The 21524-nt window shown below is 45.2% G+C and overlaps 1 protein-coding gene across 2 annotated transcripts; it reads left to right on the top strand.

The window, feature by feature from the left end:
- Positions 1 to 402: 402 nt before the first annotated feature.
- On the top strand, positions 403 to 19706 carry SURF4 (surfeit 4). 2 transcript variants are annotated; one of them, XM_030535774.1, is made up of 7 exons: positions 403 to 817; positions 12625 to 12753; positions 14453 to 14639; positions 16217 to 16293; positions 17227 to 17270; positions 18001 to 18187; positions 19425 to 19706. In XM_030535774.1, exons 3-7 carry the CDS (start codon positions 14534 to 14536, stop codon positions 19689 to 19691), a joined length of 681 nt encoding a protein of 226 aa, XP_030391634.1. In that variant the 5' UTR covers positions 403 to 817; positions 12625 to 12753; positions 14453 to 14533; the 3' UTR covers positions 19692 to 19706. The 2 variants fall into 2 exon arrangements, with proteins under 2 accessions (XP_030391634.1, XP_030391633.1); XM_030535773.1 differs by lacking the exon at positions 12625 to 12753 and having other exon boundaries at positions 404 to 817.
- Positions 19707 to 21524: the final 1818 nt, after the last annotated feature.

The following is a 21524-nucleotide window of genomic DNA, read 5'->3' as shown; positions in this document are numbered from 1 at the left end:
AGCAAGTATATTTGCATCCCCTACCAGTTTTTTGGTCATTTTTCCACCCTCACAGTTTTGTGCCCCGGTTGGTTGCCACCTTGGTTATGGCCGTGCTGGGGGTTGAATAAAAGGAGGTTCATATGCCATGGAAGTGCTCAGATACCATAGGCAGGGGTGCTGTGCTGTACAAAAAGCCATATAGAATAGAACAGATATAAACCATAAAACAAAAAGGATTTTGGAATTTGAAAATCCCCATCAGTTTTGCAGATCCACCCACTCTGGCTTTGAACTTTGTGTTTCCTGGGTTCCCATAAAATGGGTCCTAGACCCAAACCACCCCAGCTTTGGTTTGGCAAACAAGATTTCGCAAAACAGAACCCCACATCCACCAAAGCTTTGCCCATCTCTGATGTCAGGGCAGTGATTTGCATGAAGGATCCTGCTCCTCCTCCCTTCCATGGGCTGCTTTCACAGGGCTGCTGAGGTCCCTTTAAGAGTCAGACACACGCTAGAGATAGGCAAACTTGTATCTCATGTCAGTTACATGCAATCCCTGCTTCCCTTCTCGGGGATCCTCCTGCTGCTAGCGCTGCTCCTTTAAGAGTTGGCCTACGTGGCAGACGCAGGAGACAGCAGCGGCTTTAGCAGCGGTGGAGAGGCACTTCCTGTGGAGGAGCCTGCAGCAGCAGCAGCAGAGGAGACAGGGGTGTGCGAGCCCAGGCAGCAGGCAGACACCCACCCTGGAGGAATTCCCCACTGCAGCACCCACCCAGCAGCTGAGACCATGGGCCAGAATGATCTAATGAGCACGGCTGAGGACTTTGCAGACCAGGTGGGTGTATCCCTCCCTCTTATCCCTTCGCTAGGATGGAGGCCCCCTCCACATGGAGATGAGAATTAGGGTGTATCCCTCCTAGGGGCTGTGGGGGGGTCTTCCACTGAAATAAAGGGGGGATCAGCCTGTGGTACATACCTCTTGGGGGCTCTGCGGTCTGTCCCTACTTTCCCCAACCGAGAATACATGGGAATCGGCTAATCTTGTGTATCCCTGAATGAGCCTGCCATGGGGTCCTGCCCCTCCCAGGATAATGAGGGGGTGGGGATCAGTCAGTGGTGTGTGCCTGCAACAGGCCAACACCCTAGAATATTGGGGGTTGAGGAAACAGTATGTGGTTCGTACACTGGAGACACCATAATGTTTGTCCCTGCCCCTTGGATAAAGAAGGGGATCACTCAGTGATGTGTGCCCCTGAGGAGCTCTGGGGTCTGCCTCTCTCTGATTTGAGGACTTCATTAACTAAGCCAGAGTTTATGGGCCTATTGGGTGGCTGAGGGTCTGTGGCCTGCAACATGTAGGAGGTCAGACTAGATGATCATGATGGTCTCTTCTGGCCTTACAGTCAATGAGCCTTACCCCCCACCTCAAGAATAATGGGGGACCAGTCAGTGATGTATACCCTGGACGGGACATGAGGCTTAGCCTCCTTTATTCTCAGGATGTAACGGTTGGTGGTAATTCTGCTCCCTACTGACTAAAGAGGTATTTGTAATTTTTGTTACCCATGAAGGAATGGATCTTACCCCCACCCTGGAGCCCGCATCTTGTGCCTTCTTTGAATGAAACTGTCCGATCAGTGCTATAACCCTCCTCTCCTGGGAGCCTGACTCCTTCCTATCTGTTAATAAGTGTAAAGAGTCCCGTAAAGGGGTGAGGAAGGCAAAGCCATTCTTCCTCTCTCTCTCTCTCTCCAAGAGGTGTCCAGGTGGCATGTAGCAACAGGGAATAGGGGATATGTGAAAACAAACATGCAGTGAAACGATAATGGAAGATCCTAACCCCAGACTGCACTTAGGCCATGTCCAGAATCATTAAGTGGAACAGATGAAAAGGAATCATAGGTCTCTGTCTATGCTATAGGTTCAGAACAAAAGTCAACCCAGATTGTTAAACATTCCTGTATAAACGGTCCTTGTAGATGTTGACGCCAGCCTGGACAGACCATCTTGTGCTGTTGTGTAATACAGATGTCTATGATAAATCAAAGCTTAGAATCTCTCATCTTGCTGTGAGTGAGCAGAATAATATGAATGAAGTATTCAGTCCCTCTCTTTGTGACAGTGTCGTAAAGCAAGATCTTTGTTGGCTTGGTGACCAATATGTTTTAAAATTAGGTAGTAACATCTGGCTGCCTAGAGCTAAGATCTGACTTGATCTGACTCTAGACTTCTAAAGCAGGATGAAGGTTGGATGATGCATATTACAGGATCTAAAATGGATATGCCACCCTTGAATCCCTGTAACTGACCAGCACTGGAAAAACCTGCCATTCGCTGTTTTTTCTAGACAGATGGCTTGTTTAGGGCCAGATTCTGCTTTCTGTTGATTTCAGTGGGGCTCATGGTGGTGTGTTATGTAGTTCTCCGCCTGAGTAAGGGTGTCAGAATCAGGCCCAGTTTGTCTTGTTGACCTATCAGAAGTGGGAGGACAAGATGAACAGTTGCTGTATTGTGCTCATATCCTTTGCTAAATGTTATGACTCTTGAGTCTTGGGTGCTACTTTTTTTGAAATACCTGTGTGTTTATTCCCATGTGACTGTTTCTGGGATCTTAAATATTTTGTAAGACCTCCTGAATGCCTTATTGTCCAGCCTGAAGCCTTGTCTGCCCCTTCCTGGAATAACTTTCATGGAAACAACCTTATTTCTCTTTGACCCCATTTTATTTAAAAGTGATTATTAGCTACAGCCTATTCCTGATGTTTGTGGACACTCATCCATCAGATTGCAAAACCACACTTGGGTTTCGCAAGTAATTCATTTGCTAACTCTAGGTCCAAATAATTGCTCCCTGCTTATTCTAACCACTACCTATGCTGCTACAACAAACTCATACACATGTGGGAGTGAGTTTATAAAAACAATAACCACTGGGTATATTTTTGCATAGTGGGCATTTTGTGTTAGGGAAGTTCTTAGCTCATTTGGAACAAAACATCTGAACTGGGATTAGATTGAAGATTTTTTTGGATGGCTGGTTGGGTACATCAGATTAATACCGTAGAATTTGGATGCCTCCTCACTAACAGCCTTATTTCTCCCCATTCCTTGTTCTAATAGTTGGGATTAGCTAAAATGCTATTGCTTTCTCCCCATGGGAGCAGGTGTAATGAGCAGCTCCATTGGTTATTAGGGAAGCTCAAACCCATGACCTTTAGCACCCAAAGCACAGGTTTCTGCCCCTTGACCTAAAGGAGTAATGTTGCTAACTTGCAGCAGTAATATGCTTTTCAGCCATATGTGGACCAGCCACTAGAGGGGAATATGGCACACACAAGCGCGTTACAGAGTTGGCAAGGTGTTCTGAAGGGGAGATAGATCGGGGTTGGGATTGACCTTGGCTCTGGAAATGGTCTTTCGCTTACAACCAAGGTTTGCCAACTTCATGGGTGTGCAATACAAGACACTGTTTTGTTTGGTGTTTTCTTAACTGTGGGCTTTAAGTTGGGTGGGCTTTGCTGGTTGGCAGGTATGGGTGGCTTAGGGGAGAACTAGCTTCCCTGATTTGATGGGATGGGGAATAATTTATTTATAGTGCCTAGTACAAACAGAAGATGCAGTCCCTTCTCCAAAGAGCTTACAGTCTAACTGTAGGTAAAGTGGAATTGTTTGCTTGATGTAGGCCTACATTCACCATGAAGTGAAAAAAATCTCCATAACCAGGAGCAAAACTTCTCGAGGATCAGTGGTGAGAGCTTCCAACTGAATATTCAATGTTCAAGATGGAACCTTTAAATGTGTTGCCAAATACTGTCCAACGATGAAGTAGCTGTAAGTAGGTCTTGCATTGAGTCTGCACTCACTCCCTGGATTTGCAGGAGTTGCCTTTCTCTGAGGGAGCAGACCTCTGGCTAGTCTTCCATTTGTGTTGATACCACTTGAGAAGGTGGCTGTTTGGCACTGTACTCCATGCAGACAGCAGTGCGAGGAGACTATGCAACTGTTGTAAACGAGTGAAGCAACTATAGCTGGTGGAAGGAGTGAGTGTGATGCCCAAACCATGTTCCTGGGGCAAAAAATGCAGGGCTTTCTTTAATCTTCCATCCCAAGGGCCTGTATGTGTTCAACTGATCAGATCTTCCTTCTAGCCTCCAGCTTTCTGAGACAGTTAATACAAAAACAAGAGCGGGGGAGAAACTCTTTTTGGTTTTAAACCTGGTCCTTTCATTTTCCAGTGAAGCTAACAGAGCATGGAAGCCTGGCATGTCCAAATAACTGCACTGATCCTGTTTAGTAATAAGCCAAGCCCCTTACTCCTGCTATAATCTGGAAGTGTGACATTTGCCCCATGCAGAGGATGGGCAGCTGAAGACTTGATGTGCCACGAAACCCACCTGGTGATCGGAGTGCTGTGAATTGCACTCGGGAGGCTTGTGTGAAAAAGGGAAAGTGGAACGTGCTATGGGGAAACCTTAAAATTTAGAACAACAAAGATGAAACCCTCTAAAGCAGGGGTCCCCAACGTGGTACCCGCGGGCACCATGGCACCAGCCGGGGCATCTAAGAGCGCCTGCATACTGGCCAGCAGACAAGCATCCGCTGAAATGCTGACAGGCTGCGTTATCCAGAGGCGCTGCTGCCAAAATGCTGCTGATTTTTGGCGGTATTTCACTGGCGACACCTCTGGATGACGCTGCTTGTCAGTGGCATTTCAGCAGTGACGCCTGTTGACGTTGCCTCTTGTCGGCGGAATTTCGGCAGATGCTTGTCTGCCACCATGGTCCTCTGTGGCTCGTTGGCTGGTGCCTGCCAGATGAAAAAGGTTGGGGACCACTGAACTAAAGAATAAGGTGGCCAGAAAGTTTCTGGCCTGCTCTTGTCCTTCCTCTGACCTATCTTAAAATGACAGTATGAGCCTATAGTAGCATTTCGTAAATGTTGCCACCGTGGCTACATGCAGCTACCACTGGCTTGTCTTGCAGTCACACCCTCCTGGGCTGTGATTGGGGGAGGGGCTAAGCAGTGGCCCCTCCTCCTCCCTATTGCTCCTGGATGCCCCACCTTGGTGTTGGTTCCTGGCCCCACTAGCAGAAGTTGGACTCTGCCCCCCTCTGAAGACATCTGGGGTACAGTACTGGAGGAGCTCTAGCCTGTTGTCTTCCTCAGCCATGCACCCCCCTGCACTCCCGGCCCCTACTGCCTTTCCTGATGCCTCATCCAAGGTTTAATTTGTCCCCAGGCTTGCTGGGGCTGAATAAGTCTGCTGTGAAAAGTGATACTTGTATGCTTGTAAATCACTTTTCACAACAGACTTACTAGCCAGCAATAAATACACATCCAAATCATTGCAATTTATATGTGCATATGTATTTGTTTTTTCTGAAAACTAAGTATTTTAGGAAAAAGTATGAGAGTGGCCACCAGCAAGTCTTGGTGGCCGCACTCTGAGGCCACCAAATAATTTATCCTGAGAACCCCTGGCCTGTAGTCCCCCTTTCTAAATATTGACTCCTCATGGGAGGAGGGGAGGTGTTATCCCCACTTCATCAATGGGAGTTGAAACACAGATTGAAGAAATGATTCACCCTAGGCCAGAGTGTAGAGTTTGGTGCCAGACCTGAAATGAGATCATCGGCATTCCTTGCTCCCAGTCTTGTACTTAGGCCACTGTGTCATGCTTCTCTCCATAGAGAAACAGAGCGGCTCCACATTAGGGTTGCAGGGATGGGTCCTGTATCTTTATCAGAAACCCAAGACTGTAAACAGCATGTTGCAGTCCAAGTGTCTCTGTGCTGTTTACTTGGCAGCTCCCTTTACCACTCTGATCCTACCATCACTAATTCGGGAATAAACAGAGGAGCCTCTTTCCTGGTGAACTTTGGAGCATTATTAGGGTCCCCACTGGCATTCCGGAGATGAGAGCCACAAGTGAAGCTTGGCAAAAGGAGAGCTGCTTCTGTAAAATGAGCTACTGCTTGCAGTGGGCCATGGTCTTGATCAAAAAATATAATGTGGGGTGGGGAGGTCACTTAAGCACCTAGGTGAAATACAAATCTAGGTTTGCCCAAGGCAACATGAGAAGTCTATGTATGTATCATAAGAGACTTCGCCCACCTTGTCTCTATAAGAAGTCTATGTCAGAGCCAGGAATAGAATCCAGATCTGGCTCCCAATTCTGTGCATCCCTCTTAAAACCATAGTATATCTATAGTCTCCCTAGCTGCTGCTTTCATTATTGCTTATTACTTCGTAAGTGCCATAAATAGGCATTGTGCTTTAGAGGTGTGTATGTATAGAGACAGTCTCTTTCTCAAGACCTTACAACTTAGACCAACGATGACAGGAGGAGATAACAAGAGATGTGGTTGGTAAGGATGATGATTTGTTCACTTAAGGAGACAAGGTGGGTGAGATAATATCTTTTAGCTGGCCAGCTTCTGTTGCTGAAAGAGACAAGCTTTCAACAACAACACTGCAAATCACTTAAGGGAGTAATGCAGGTGAATCAAAGATTAGAGTTCTTTATTTTTTGGTTGGATTACATAGCCTCCCTGAGGAAAGAGATTTGGAGAAGGGACTTGATCCAGGGAATGCTGGATCTTTGTGTGTGTGTGTGCCTAAACTAAGAAGAGTATTTAAATCTGTGTCCTCCACAGGGCTTGGTTTACTGCCCTCGGTAACCTCATTAGAGGAGAAAATGGCAACACACAGCCCTCCTGTGGTATGTGTTAATGACTTGGCTGGGAGTGAAGAACCAGTTGTCCTCTCAGATAATGTTTAGTTTTTACAGCTTTGGCTGTGCTTGTGTGAGATGCAGTCTTCAGTATGGTCCATGCAAGGCCCACAGAATAATCAGTCATTTGAATATTCAGTGTATAGAAAACCCTAAACTGCATATGTGCCATGAGTTTAACATTATCTCTTTCCCTCACTTGAATAATTTTGTCTTGTCTTAAGTGTATTGTGTCTGTGAAGCTCAGGTAATTACAATCTGTGTACCTCTAATTCCTGTGTAGTTTCAGTTGGATAAGATATTAACCTCTGTTTTAATCTGTTACTATGAACTGTTAAACAGCTGCACCCCAGAGGTGGCTGCTTTGCAAGTGGTTGAAGTGATTCTTCTTATAGCTATAGTTTATGTGGTGCTCTAGGGTGTTGAAATGAGGTGTATAAATTGACTACTAGAGATGGGCCCAAGCTGTAACATGCAGATCAGGACTTCCACAAAGTTTGATGTCTGTCTGGATCTGGCATTCTGGTTTGGGCCTATTGATTCAGTCCCATTACTAGAAATTGCCCATTCTAGATCAATTCTACTGCACCTAGTTAAAATCACTGAGAGAGTTCAGTACATAGGTACTCTGAATCCTAAAATCACTGGACACTTCTGATACATGTCCCACGCTATCACAGTTAATTAATGGTATAATCTTTCTCCTCTCCTCCTAGACCTCCTCAATTAGTCTTACACCTTTCAGTTGTGCATTCTATTTCTGAATTTGACTCATTTTCTCTACGGCTTGCTGTGAACAGTGGCTTCAGTGCTTACATGTGAGTAGCGTAAACACAGCTGTATGCATGATGGATGTCAGAAGATGGTTTGCATTGAGATAAGGTTGCCTAGCATTGCTCCCGCCTTCAATCTATCCTACTTGTCTTCCGCTGATTGGATCGCAAGCATGCTTGTTTACCAGGCAACATACAATTCTCTTTCCTATGTGTGCTGAGAGGGGAGGGAGCAATTTAAACTTTCTATCATGGGCTGTTTGTCACCTTCCCTGAAAACCAATGAGACAAGCCCATGTGACTAATTACAACAAAAGATGGCAGGTTCCAAAGCTGATGCTGGGAAGCAGAGCTGCCCCTTAGCACTTGTGCTTAGTTTGCAACCTTTCTACAGTCTTGTTCCTGCTGATCTTCAAGACACAACCTCCCACTACATTCCCTCTCCTACTTCATGTTCTCTGCAGAAGTTGCCCGGGCAGGCTTTTCTCCGCCTTTCCATTTTCCTGAGCCCGCTTTACTGAATCATTTTAACCTCTGCTCTTCCCCTCGGTTTAGGCCTAAATTTAAAAACTCCCTCTTGTAGAATGTATACCTTCCTCCTTCATTGGCTTTTTAGCTTGATTGATTTGTTGTTTAACACTTGAAACTTCTCTGTTGATCCCTACAATTGTATCTGTTCATCTAGATACTTTCCAGGCAGCCCCCATCAAAAAAGGAAAGATTTAGGAAGCTTTTTTTTTTTTTTTAACTGCCTCTCATTGCTCCTAACTCTACTCATATAACCACAACCTGAACTACCTTAAATAATTCATCCCCCTGTGTGTCGCTTTCAGATATGCATGGACACTTTTCCCTGGGCCTGGTCTACACCTAAAAGTTAGATTGACCTAGCTACATTTCTCAGGACTGTGAAAAATTTCATGCCCTGTGTGATTTAGTTAGGTTAACCGAGCCCCCACTATCGATGCAGCTAGGTCGGTGGAAGGATTAACCACATTGGCAGAAACCCCCTTCTGTCGATGTAGGAAGAGTCTATACTAGCATGCTATGGTGGCACAGTAATGTAGACATACCCTTAGTTAAACATCTCTAAAGCTCTTCACACAACGCACAATCAACCTGTGGAACTCTTTGCCAGAGGATGTTGTGAAGGCCAAGACTGTAACAGAGTTAATAAAAGAACTAGATGACTTCATGGAGGATAGGTCCATCAATGGCTATTAGCCAGGATGGGCAGGGATGGTGTCCCTAGCCTCTGTTTGCCTCCTAGAAGCTGGGAATGGGCGACGGGGGATGGATCACTTGATGATTACCTGTTCTGTTCATTCCCTCTGAAGCACCTGGCATTGGCCACTGTCAGAAGACAGGATACTGGGCCAGATGGACCTTTGGTCTGACTCATTATGGCCGTTCTTATGTTCTCTCCAACTTCTGATGTAGCTGAAGAACAGGGAAAAGCTGATGTCAAAGTAGAGAATCTTTTCTCCCTTGTAAAGGCCGAAGCGTACAGAATGCCTAGGGAGAGGGATCCCTGCTCTGAGAGAGGCCAGGTTGGTAACCCAGAATTACATGCTTTCATGGAGGGAGTTGAGGTCTTTAGGTCAGCATGCACACATCCTCTCTTCCTCTGAACCCTAGGAAGAGCCAGTTGATTTGGCTTTCTCTGACAGGTTGGGTCTGTATACACCTTGGGTGGCGAGGAAAGAGACGGCTGTTCGAGAGTCTGTTTCCAACCCCCTCCAGGAATTCACTTGGCATTTGCACAATCTGTTCAAACACTTGGGATGGAGAGTCTTGGTTTCTGTCTGGAACCTAGTTAGTCTGTTGCCTGGGAGAGCTTGTCTTAACATCTCAGCGTGGTATATTCTGACACAACTCTGAACTGGAAGCAGGGCAGGTGCCATTTGCTCACTAGAAACCCAATCTTTTTAGCAAGCAGTGGGTCAGTATAAACACAGAACTACTCTAGTTATACAACAAGGGTGGATATCGCACGTCGAATGCAAACATTTTTCACACCCAAGTGACACAGTTGTGCCGATATAGGTCTGTAGTGTAGACCAGACCTCAGTTAAGGATCTCTAATCAAAACTTGAACCTTGGAAGGTGGATCACAGCCTGCCTCTCTTGCCTTGTGCATTTGGGCCTTCCCTTCCTAATCAGCCACCGTTTTTAGCAGGTCTCTTACACATGCTGCATTCTCTGTATGCGCTCTACTTGTTTGATGGTACAAGCCAAATGTAGATCCTGGTCCTCTTGTTTTAGGAAGACACAGTTGCACCCCATTTATGACTTGCTGGTTGTGTATTCTGTTTGCTTGGGGATTTCCAGTGCAGTGCACTGATGCTAAAACAGGTGCTTTCAACCCTTCTGATGCCCAGATGTTGAGCTATTATGCTTTCTTGTCCAATGTGGCTGATTAGGGTGTTGCTGGGCGCTTTGAAAGCTTCTCGGTCATTAGATTGATGTTGGAAAGTGCTGCTTCCTTCTGATTAAAATTCATCAAATGTCTAGCACAGAGGTGGGCAAACTATGGCCCGTGGGCCACATCCGGCCTGCAGGACCATCATGCCTGGCCCTTGAGCTCCTGGCCAGAGAGGCTAGCCCCCGGCTCCTCCTCTACTGTCCCCCCCTTCCCCGCAGCCACACCGCTGTACAGGCAGTGCTCTGGGCAGCTGGGTTGCATGCTGCTGCCGAGTAGCACGGCAGCATGTTTAGCTCCAGCCAGGCGATGCGGCTGCTAGATATGCTGCTCTGAGTGGCATGGTAAGGGGGCTGGGAGGTTGGATGGGGAGAGGGATCCCAGGGGGCAGTCAGGGGACAGGATGTGGTTGGATGGGGCGGATGTTCTGGGGGGCAGTCAGGGGCAGGAGTTGGATAAATGTGGGAGTCCCAGGGAGCCTGTCAGGGAGTGGGGGTGTGGATAGGGGTCAGAAGATGGGAGGTTGGATTGGCATGGGGGCCTGGGGTCCTGTCAAAGGGCAGGGGTGTGGATGGGGTCGGGGCAGTCAGGGGACTGGGAGCAGGGCAGTTGGATAGGGGGTGGGGTTCCTGGGGCGTTTGGGGGACAAGGAGCAGGGGGGGTTCTGAGGGGGGCACTGATGGAGTAGGAAGTGGGAGAGGTTGGATAGAGGACGGGGGCCAGGCTGTTTGGGGAGGCACAGCCATCCCTACCCGGCCCTCCATACAGTTTTGCAAACCCAGTGTGGCCCTCGGGCCAAAAAGTTTGTCCACGCCTGGTCTAGCATATTGTACAAGCAACACCTCATATTATTTCCAAGCTGAGGAGCAAGACTTGCTGTAGAAACCCTCCAGTTCTTTTCTTAGGTGTTCTGTACTTTCTATCCAGTACTTTTGGAGCATTTAGTTCTTTTTTCCCTGTCTCTCTCACTCCTGCTGGAATTCTGCGCCACTGTACAATGCAGAATTTGCACAAATTAATGTTCCCAGAATTTGTTTTTCCAGACTAACCTGAGATCTCCCACTGTCAGACCTGCACATGGTAGCCAGAGCATTGCCACACACAGGGCTGGCAGCGGGAGTCCCAGCTGGATGCAGAATTTTAAAATATTTGCAGAATTTTTAACTTTTTGGTGCAGAATTCCCCCCAGGGGGAGTATTGTTTGAGAGAGTATTGTTTGTACTAGTTTCTGTCTGTGCTACAGAAAAGGACCCTTCTAAATCAATCTCTGTATTATCACAAGTGCCTTAGAAGCTTGATTTGTAATTCTTCTTTCCCTATAATCTTATCCTCTTCCATGGAAGTCACATAGCTTTTGTTTGTTTGCAAAGTCCACATGATTGCCTAATTGTGGGAATAGAGTTTATTGGCTTGTAGAGGCTGAGGCTGGGGCAACAGAACAAATGTGGACTCAGGCCCATTTTAAAAAATGAGGGGGGAAATGTACAGCAGTTATAAATTTAAAAATATATAAACAATACACTTACCAGCAGAGGGTAACATCTAAAATGTGTCATATCTTTCATCCAGAAATTCAAGCCTAAAATTTAACTTTGTTATGTACAATAATGATCAGTTTAAGAGGGTTTGTTTTATTTTCTACCCTTGGGGTACATGTAGGAGTTCCTTAGGTAACTCAAATACATTTGAAGCTCTCTTGATCTGCTTTTTGGACCATGCAAATGAGCTCTTTTCTTTTTCTTTCTAACTTCATATTGGTTAATTTTAGGTCACATCTCCCTTGCATGAATGTGTATTTAATTGTTCCATTAGTATCTCACTAAATGACAAAGATCATAAGAAAGGTATCTGTCCAGATTCACTCATCTAGCGGTTTGAAAAAATTTCATATTCAGAATTCCCAAAGTATAACATTCAGTCTGTACCTGGCTAAGGTTTGTGTTCAAAGTATGTTTAACTGACTTGAATCTTGACCTTTTAGACTCTAGATGGACATGACCCAGGACTAATGTAGTTTGCTCTTCTGATAGTAACTATTTGGGCATGTCTGTTGTGTTAACATTTCTGCTCTGTGTTTGTTCACGCTGACCTTGAATTAGGCAGCCAGAAAGGTTTCTAATTTTCACAGAACTTGAAACATCCTTTATTAATTGGTTAATCATGGTGGTGGGAATACGCTTTTAGAAGTGCATTTAATCTCCTGCCACCCAGCTGTAGGGAAGCTAAGTAACTATTTGGGCATGTCTGTTGTGTTAACATTTCTGCTCTGTGTTTGTTCACGCTGACCTTGAATTAGGCAGCCAGAAAGGTTTCTAATTTTCACAGAACTTGAAACATCCTTTATTAATTGGTTAATCATGGTGGTGGGAATACGCTTTTAGAAGTGCATTTAATCTCCTGCCACCCAGCTGTAGGGAAGCTAAATAACATTGTAAGAGCTGCAAAATTATTCTAACTAAAAACAGAAAGTGAAACTGATTACTCAGTTTGGACAATGAAACTAGACTACTGTAAAATGCAGGCAGTGAACATCATAAACAATGAGAAGCTAACTTAATTTTTTTTGTCAACATACAGTTTTACCGGTTAGTTTGCTGACTCAATTAGCTAAATTCTCTATTAGTATAAACTGGTGCACCTCCACTGAAGTTAACTGAGTTGCACCAACAGAACATGGTCAGTGCTGGGTGTGACATTTTACTTTTTTTTTTAAGTTCCTGTTCCCTAATGGTGCAAGAAACACTGGTGCAAGGGGACCAACGCAAGACACACATACACTGTTTTCATTGTGTATTTCCTCTTTGTGGCATTCCTGATACCCTTTGAAGAACACTTCTATACAGGTGGGTTGGTTGGTTTGGGATTGTGGACTGTTTCCTCCCCTCCCCCAAACATAGTTTAGATTCTAACACTGAGTAAAATTACTTAAATCAAATAGTCCCATAAATCATTTTTAATACATACTGTGTGTGGGTCAGGGGAGGTTATAACACATAGTCCCCCTACTGCTAAACCAGGAGTCTCTGCAAAACCTGGCATTTCTACATCAGGAGTCAGGCATGTGCATGCATCTGGTTGTGACGCTGCTCAGCACGAACTGCCCATAAAATCTGGAGATAGGCACCTTCTGCTTCTCTTTCGCTGTTTAATGTAGAATTGACCATCACTATCTCGCATACAACACCTGACAGATGTCACTTGAATCACTTGGCTGTTCTGCACCTGGTGTTGATGCCCTAAATATGTTTCTTAAATAAATAGTCACCTCACTTTCAGCCAAAAGGCATTTTCTATTTCTAAACGTCTCCTGGTACTATTGCATTGCCTACAAACATCAAGACTTTCTATAGAAGTGGAATGGGCTATTTGCAGGTTTCTAGGGCTGTTTGTTAGGACAAAAACATTTTTTTAATCAATACCTTTGTGTACCAAAGGGATGGTGGGGTCAGTGAAGGAACAAGACACTTTTTAATATTAACCTGGGATCAATGCAATGGTTCTAAATTTTCAGTAATGGAGTGCAAGAATCCAGTGCCCACGTGTATGCCATCTTGCTCCATAGGTACATATAATCGTGGCAACTGCCTGCACAAGCAGAGCTGCTGATTAGTCATGTGTTCTAGGTGTCTGCACACAGCTCCCTTTGCATACCAAAACTGTGGCCCTTTAGGCTGAGATCTGTGTCAGAGTATTGAATCTCCAACCAGTTATTTAATCCCCCTTGGTGCTCTATTACAGTTATTTAAATACTAATGAAGACTTAAATGATACACCACCTGAGAACTGGAGACTGAAGAGGCAATTAGATTTTTTTTTTAAATATGCAAATATTTTGCACGTGTCACTTGTACAAGAAGCAAGACTCCCTGGGGTGTCTGCTGTGGTTCTGCTCAGCAGTAGTTGCTCCGATGTAATCTCTAGTTCTCACAATGGCAGAGTGAGCTAAGGGTAAATTTTCAGCATTCTGGTCACACGATCAGACACAACTTTCATTCCCAAGAAGAGAAGCGTGTGCTCTGTTCCTCATGCTTCTTGGTGGTGGTGTGTTTTTTGTTTTTTTTTTTTTTAAATACTAGGTTGCATCAAACTGTAGTTTTATATAACTGCCTAATTCATCTTCCTGAGTCGTGTGTTTTTATGGGGATGTGATTCTTAATGGGATGAGGGGCTGCACTCTTATCTCTGTATGTGTTTATCCTTGAAATCAACTAATATCTTGGTCCGTTTTTCATCTACAGTTGAACCTTTTACTATTGTATAGGAGAGTCTTAGGCCTGATGCCACAATGTGTTGATGCTTGCGGAGGAAGAAGTCAATGGAAATTTCCCCAATGAGAACAGGGGAAACATAAACACAGAAGTGTTTTAAACCAGAGTGATATCGAGAGGGTTTGGCTTTATCTAATTCCCCAGCACACCTGTGTTCAGTAGGATCTTGTGGTGGAGGTGGGTGTGTGTGCATGCACATGCCAGTGATACGCCTGCAGAGGGGCATGGCTCTTGGTTTCCTTGGACATTATTCCTGCACTGTCTGCCCATGTAGTTCCTGAGAGTGACGAAGCAGTACCTTCCCCACGTGGCCCGCCTGTGCCTGATCAGCACCTTCCTGGAGGATGGCATCCGCATGTGGTTCCAGTGGAGCGAGCAGAGGGATTACATTGATGCCACGTGGAACTGTGGCTATTTCCTGGCCTCCATCTTTGTGTTCCTAAATCTCTTCGGACAGCTGAGTAAGTGGCTCTTAATCGTCTATTAGGGCAAATGCCAAATCACGCTAGTGTTTCTGGCTCATGGGAAGCCTAGTTTATTTTTCTTTACTCATCAAGTGCTTTATATTTTGATGATGCTTCCTAGGTTGAATAAAGACTTTTCATTGACCTCCCCACGTTTTGCTCCTTGACTTTGAGTCCACATGGTACCTCTTGGTCAATGAACACTCTGAGGAGTCCCTTAGTTGATAGTATTATCTATTTAATTCTGTATGTGTACCCAGATCTTAACAGGTGCATTCTGTACATAAAATACTACTATTTTTTTTTTATTTTTTTTTTTAAGGGGAGGTATTGCTCCAATATATCAAGATGATTACAGTGCCATGGGTTTCTTGCCTCAGCCCAATATTGGATCTCTTGGAGGTTAATGTCAACTGGAAAAATATTTTGTCTTATTTTATGCAGGAAGCATTTCAGTCCTGTCCTGTTCACAAAAGCAATAGCACTCTGTTAGTTCATGAGACTAGGAAGTGAAACAGACTAGACACTTTAGGTCTAGCTCTTATGTCCATGCTGAGTGAACTGTGAACAGTATCACTGGTGGAAAAGGAACTAAATTCTCCCTGTTTATGTTGCGTGTCCCCCTTTTAAAAATTGAGTGTCACACACACTCTTTGTCTAGTCTTTCAAAGTCTTGTGTCCAGGTTTTGCTTTTGTATTTCATCCAGGCAAAAATTTAACTTTGCTAAATCCTTTTCCCCTGGAGATAGCTTGCTTAATAGATTTCTTTTAGTCAACAGTTCTCAGTGTGGAAATCCACATGCTGGGAAATGTGTTCAGTTTTCCTTTGAATGCAAGATTTAAAGGAAAACTTCTGTTTGTTTAATATTCTGTATTCTCAAAAGAACTATGGCATCATCCTCACACCACCACTTCACGAAAGGCAACATCCAAACCATACTTGGCTATTTTTTTGTTTAACTTCTTGTGACATTAAGCATATGTCAACACTGCAGTAGAGCCCAGGTCAGTTGACGGGGATTCAGGTGAGAGGGCTAAAAATAGCAGTGCAGACATTGAGGCTTGGGCTGGGGCCCAGGGTCTGAGACCCACTCAGCCACCTTGCAGAGTCTGAAAGGGCAGGTGCCAGCCTGAGCCCAAATGTCCACAATTTTATAACCCCGCAGTCTGAGCTCCACGAGCTGGAGTTAGCTGACCTGGGCTGGCTGCAGCCTTGCGGCAGGTCTTTTATTGCAGAGTAGATGTATCCTTGCATGGCAGCTGTCAACTAGTACAATGTGCCAGGGACTAAACCAAGCGCATGTTTGATCCTTTGCTCCATCAGCTGGTGGAATAATGGAGAGATGTTCTTCAGGAGCCATAAGACAATGTCAACTATAGAGAAGCTCCTTGGAGAATGCAGATTTTAAAGCTGATTTCCCCCCAAAGCAAGTGTTCTGACATGGATATCTCCTAGCAGAGGCTCCTGTGACTTGGCTACTTGAAATCCTTAACCTGCTGAAATTCAAAACAAAACCAAAGCCAGCTGTTTCCTGCGTGAGATGTGGTAATGCTGTTTGATTTCCCTTCCTCAGGCGGCTGTATCCTAGTGCTGAGTAGGAACTTTGTGCAGTATGCCTGCTTCGGCTTGTTCGGAATTATAGCATTACAGGTAGGAAGCCTCAAGTCTTCCGAAGTACAGTCCCTATCTTTCCCGACCCTCTCCCCCAACCCAATGGGACTGATCCGTCTAAGCTAAAAGCAGCAGGAAGGACTGCCTTGCCCATTGAGCCCACTGCCCTCCTTCAATTGGCCATGATCTCATCTCCTCTTCTCTTCTGGCAACATGGTTACAGCTGTTCTTCCTCTGACATGCACAGCAGTGAGGTATTCTCCTTGGATGCTGATAGGATCAGCCAGCTGTAAGTGCTTGGAAAAACAAGTATCAAACCAATCCTGTCCCATATAGTAGGAGGAGGACCTCTTTGCAACTCACATGAGCTTCAGCAGCCTACTGCATAAGAGACCTATAACTGCTTTGGTCTTGACACATACCTTCTCCCCCCCCACCCACCCCCAGTGCTTGCTTACAAGAATATCCCAATGTGGAAGGATCCCCATTTTATAAACATAAAACCCCGTTTTGGACAGGAAGAGTTCTTGTTAACATTTTGTCTAAAGCAGAATAGTAAGAGTTATAACTTCTGGGTTCTATTCCCAAATTTGCCATTGACTAGTTGTGTGATCTTGGGCATTTAATTTAACCTTCCTGCCTCTCTGTTTTCCCCATCTGTAAATGGGATGAATACTTCACTGCCACAGGGAATTGTTGAGGGTTAATTAACTATCTGCAAAAAGCCCTGAGAGTCACAGATCTGCCCTGCTATAAAAAGCACCGAGACTAATGAGTGATCCTGACCTTCTGCATCCAAAATGGATTCTAATAAAAGTTTGTTATGCTAAACTAAGTAACTTTTTAAGATGTTGATTCTTACGTTCTGCATTTAATCACACTGACTTCAAACACTTTTTTTTTAAAAGCTCTCCCTTCTCAAGGAGGTGGAAATAACTGAAATATTTCAATATTTCTCTTTTCCCCTCCCAGACCATTGCTTACAGCATTCTGTGGGATCTGAAGTTCTTGATGAGGTAGGTCCTGGTTTATTTTACCTCTCTGTACTGTCCTAATAAATTTGCTTCTGTGAATGTCACCCAGGGATGGGAATGAAGAGATCTTTATAAAGGTCCCACTTAAGGCCATGTCTACACAACAAACATTGATCAACGCAAATTACATCAGCCCAAAGCTGCTGCAATCAATGTATCGCCTGTGTAGATGCATACTTGGCTCCTTGCGTCAACACTGCACATACTGGCCAGGAGTGCCTGTGTTGCTGTGCAGTGCACCATGGGTAGATAACCCAGTGTGCAACTGGCCACCATCCAGTGCACTGTCTTTTGGGCAAGTTTTGGCAATGCATGATGGGGCAGAAATGAGTCGTGTGGGGGTGACTGGGAGCAAGGAGTCAACTTCCTAGTTTGCAACCGTCTCCATCCTATAATGTCCTCTCTGTCCCATGTTGTTTGCACCTTTTTAAAAAAAATAAAAAATCCCACAACTGCATGCAGTCTTCCTTGCTATCTGCAGAGCCATAAGAACTACTGAATCAGTGGGGAACATGATGATTTCTTGGAGGGCAGATTGCGGTGGGACATAGTGAGAACCAATTCAAGGTTGTTGGTGGCATTCTCACTCATTCAGGTAGAATGATCTTCGTGACACATCCAAGACGCTCTATGATGTGGCTTTTATTTTTCTTGCACTGACCTGCAGACTTTTCTTTATATTTTCCCCTCTCCCTCCAATCTCTCTCACCAGGAACCTGGCCCTTGGGGGAGGCTTGCTGCTGCTTTTGGCTGAGTCACGGTCAGAAGGGAAAAGCATGTTTGCCGGTGTCCCCACCATGCGGGAAAGCTCCCCCAAACAGTACATGCAGCTGGGTGGACGTGTGCTGCTGGTCCTCATGTTCATGACACTGCTACATTTTGATGTTAGCTTCTTTTCTGTAAGTATCTGGCACAGAACTGGGAGTCACGACATTGGGCTTCACTGCTCTGCCACAGCCTGGGTGGGATCCCAATCCAGCAATTCTTGTCATGCGAGTCCTCATTGATTTTGCTGGGTCTCCTTACGTAAAACTACCTGATTTGGGCCCTGTCAACTAGAGATACTGTGTTCTGACCTCCTGGACATGTTATGAGTTAATGTCTATAAAGCATGTGAGCTGCTTAGCACAAGGTGCTAGAGAAGGATAAAGTATGTCTTTTATCTAATAACTGAGGTTTTTAAGCAGTAGGGTAAAAAATATTTCTTCAGGTCTGAGTGACAACAGAGAAACCTCAACCCAAACTACTCATCTCTTCATAAACACGATCTTAGCTTATGAAGTGCTGACTTGAAACTAAATTCTAGGGAACGGTACCCCAAAATCTACCCTCAGGGTCCCACACAAACTGAGAGTTGACCCTTGCAGCCATCAGTCACGTACATCCTGCCACTGGATCTCTGTAATGAGTGGGACAATTCACATGAATAAAGGTAACAGGAAAGGGCCCTTTATTTGACATTTTAAATTCCTTCAGTAACTAATCTAGTGATAACCTGCATCACAGCCAGGATGGGCAGGCGTGATGTCCCTACCCTCTGTTTGCCAGAAGCTGGGAATGGATCACTTGATGATTACCTGTTCTGTTCATTCCCTCTGGGGCACCGGCCACTGTCGGAAGACAGGACAATGGGCTAGATGGACCTTTTGGTCTTACAGCAGCCTGTTGCATTGCCTTTACTTGAACAACTCTGCAGCAACTACACGTCCTATGTGCATATTTCTCTAAGGCCATGTCTACATTTACGGCAGCATGCACAGTACAGGCATTATGTATAGCTACACACTATAGCGAAAGGCTCTGGCGATGGGGAAAGACTCCTACAGCTCCCTGCTGCCAGATGCTTTCACTGTGGCAAGGAAAGGCTCTGGTAGGAGGGCGTAGCACGACACGACACGACACTGCTAAAATTAGCAGTGCAGATGTGGGTGGCCTGGCTTGGGTGTGCAGAAGGCTATGCAGGGTCTATATCCTGGGGTGGGTAGGACACTCTACCCACCCTAAGCTATGGCTTGCTGTCTATACTGCTATTTATATCTGTGCAAGCTGGCTATGCAGCATCTGTGCTCTCTGCTACCATAACAGAGCTGAGTATGACCCTAACTCGACTCTTTCCTCTCCCCTCTGCTACTGCAGATTCTCCAGAACATCGTGGGCACAGCCCTGATTATCTTAGTGGCGATTGGCTTTAAGACCAAGCTGGCTGCCTTGACTCTGGTCATCTGGCTGTTTGCCATCAACATCTACTTTAACGCCTTCTGGACCATCCCGGCCTACAAGCCCATGCATGACTTCCTCAAGTACGACTTCTTCCAGACCATGTCTGTCATTGGAGGGCTTCTCCTGGTGGTGGCGCTGGGTCCTGGCGGCGTCTCCATGGACGAGAAGAAAAAAGAGTGGTAACGGGAGCAGTGTAGCTTCTTAGGACACAACAGCTTAGGTCCAGGACTGTTTCTCTATGGATTCAACAAAAACTGCCAGCATTTTACATGTACCTACCCCTCCCATAGCTTCCCCTGTTAAAGGCACAGATGTCTTGAGAATTTAATTTACAGTGGCACCAGTAATCTGATGAGATGATAAATCCTACTTCAAGGAACATTGCTTAGGTTTATTTTTTTTTGTTGTTTTTAACTTCCTAGAATTGGAACTAACCCAAGGAATCCACTTCATTAAGTACTTCAGTAATGGCTTTTAAATTTAAAGTACAGTGAGCAGATACACAGCAGTATCATTCAGTGTGCTGTTTGGTTATTTTTTCTGTTTAACTCTTACAAGTGAATTCCCCATTCCCTTCAGAGAACTAAAAATCCTCTGTGTATATAAAACCCAGCTGCTGGTTGGAGCATTGTTTGTACAATTGGAGAGTTACGCTAAGTGAAGACATGGTTTAAAAAAATTACAGTGTTATGTACCCAGGTCTGAGCAAGGGGAAGGTCCTTTCCACACCCCAGGACAGAGAGGGAGGGGCAAAGAGAATGGCAGAAGCAGCTGCATCCTTCTCTAGGTGAGAAAAGAGAGGGTTTTATTTTCTGTAATGAAAATGGAATGTCTCATTTCTGTTCCTGAGCAGAACCAGGGGGTGGTGGTGATATATTGGTGGAAAGATTTCAGTAAGATGTTGGGGGTGGGTTAGTGGGAAGGGTCTCAAGACAGACTTCATTTTAAAATGTAGTGTGCCAAAATCAATCCTTTTCAGCATTTTCCACCCACCAATGAAGGGGAGCAAGCCAGACAGTGAATCCCAGAGACAGCTCCTTTCAGCAACCAATCCGCATTTATCTAAATGTGGCTCCAGGTTCTTTCAATCTGAGCAGTAACTGGTGGAACCAATATTTGTGGAGCTGAGAGAGACCCTGTTCCTAGCACTGAAAGGCAGAAGCTCAAATGCTGAGCACTTCATAATGCATGCAGGGTTCACATCATCTCACCAGTGGGTTCAGAGCAGTGTCTGATCTTCCAGCCCAGAGCACCCTTTGCTTTCTTGATCCATTTCTGCCAGTCTCTCTTGTAGAAGCAAAATCTTTTTTCTCCCCCATTGAGCAACAGCAGGTACAGAACTCTCAAGGGAAAGCATCTGCTCTGGCATCCCAATACCCACACTCAAGGGCTGGGGGAGAGAATGCTTTCCTGAGCCAGTGCCATTGTTCCTGTATTAGACAGCATGCAAAAATCAGCTGTGTGATGCCTTACTGCACTAAATCTCAGTCCTGTCTCTCAAAGGGCATCTGCCTCATTTTTGACAGTAGTAGCTAAGACTTCTAGTGAGTGGATATACTTGGCAGTGTCTTAACAGCTGGGGAGGTAATTTCTATGCATTCTTATCCTCTGCTGTGCATTTCACTCAGAGGAAATGATTCTTTAGTTTAAGTGGGTTGAAGGGAAACAGGTCCTGACTTTGTCCCATCACTGTAACCTCTTTCACCTCACATCCATCCCTGCTGGGAAGGGACATTTCACCCTCTGCTAGTGGATTAAATTGATGTTTGTTTTTGGTTTTTTGTTGATCTTACTGACCTGGATTCTGTGAGACACTTGCCTTGTGACCTTAACTAGCAGCTCAGCAGGCTAACTGCCCTGGTTTCCTGCATCAATGGCTCCATTCAGCGTACCTGCCTACATCTCCACTTCGAAGAGCAGCCCAGCTCAGCATCTCAAGCAGGCAGCCAGCTCCTGGGCTTCCCTCCCCAAGGAATGCTGCTAAGCCCCATTGACCTGGACAGTGCAACATAACAG

This window comes from Gopherus evgoodei, chromosome 16 (genome assembly GCF_007399415.2).
Source record: "Gopherus evgoodei ecotype Sinaloan lineage chromosome 16, rGopEvg1_v1.p, whole genome shotgun sequence".
Lineage (NCBI taxonomy): Eukaryota > Metazoa > Chordata > Testudines > Testudinidae > Gopherus > Gopherus evgoodei.
This window is presented reverse-complemented; position numbering and strand designations above follow the sequence as displayed.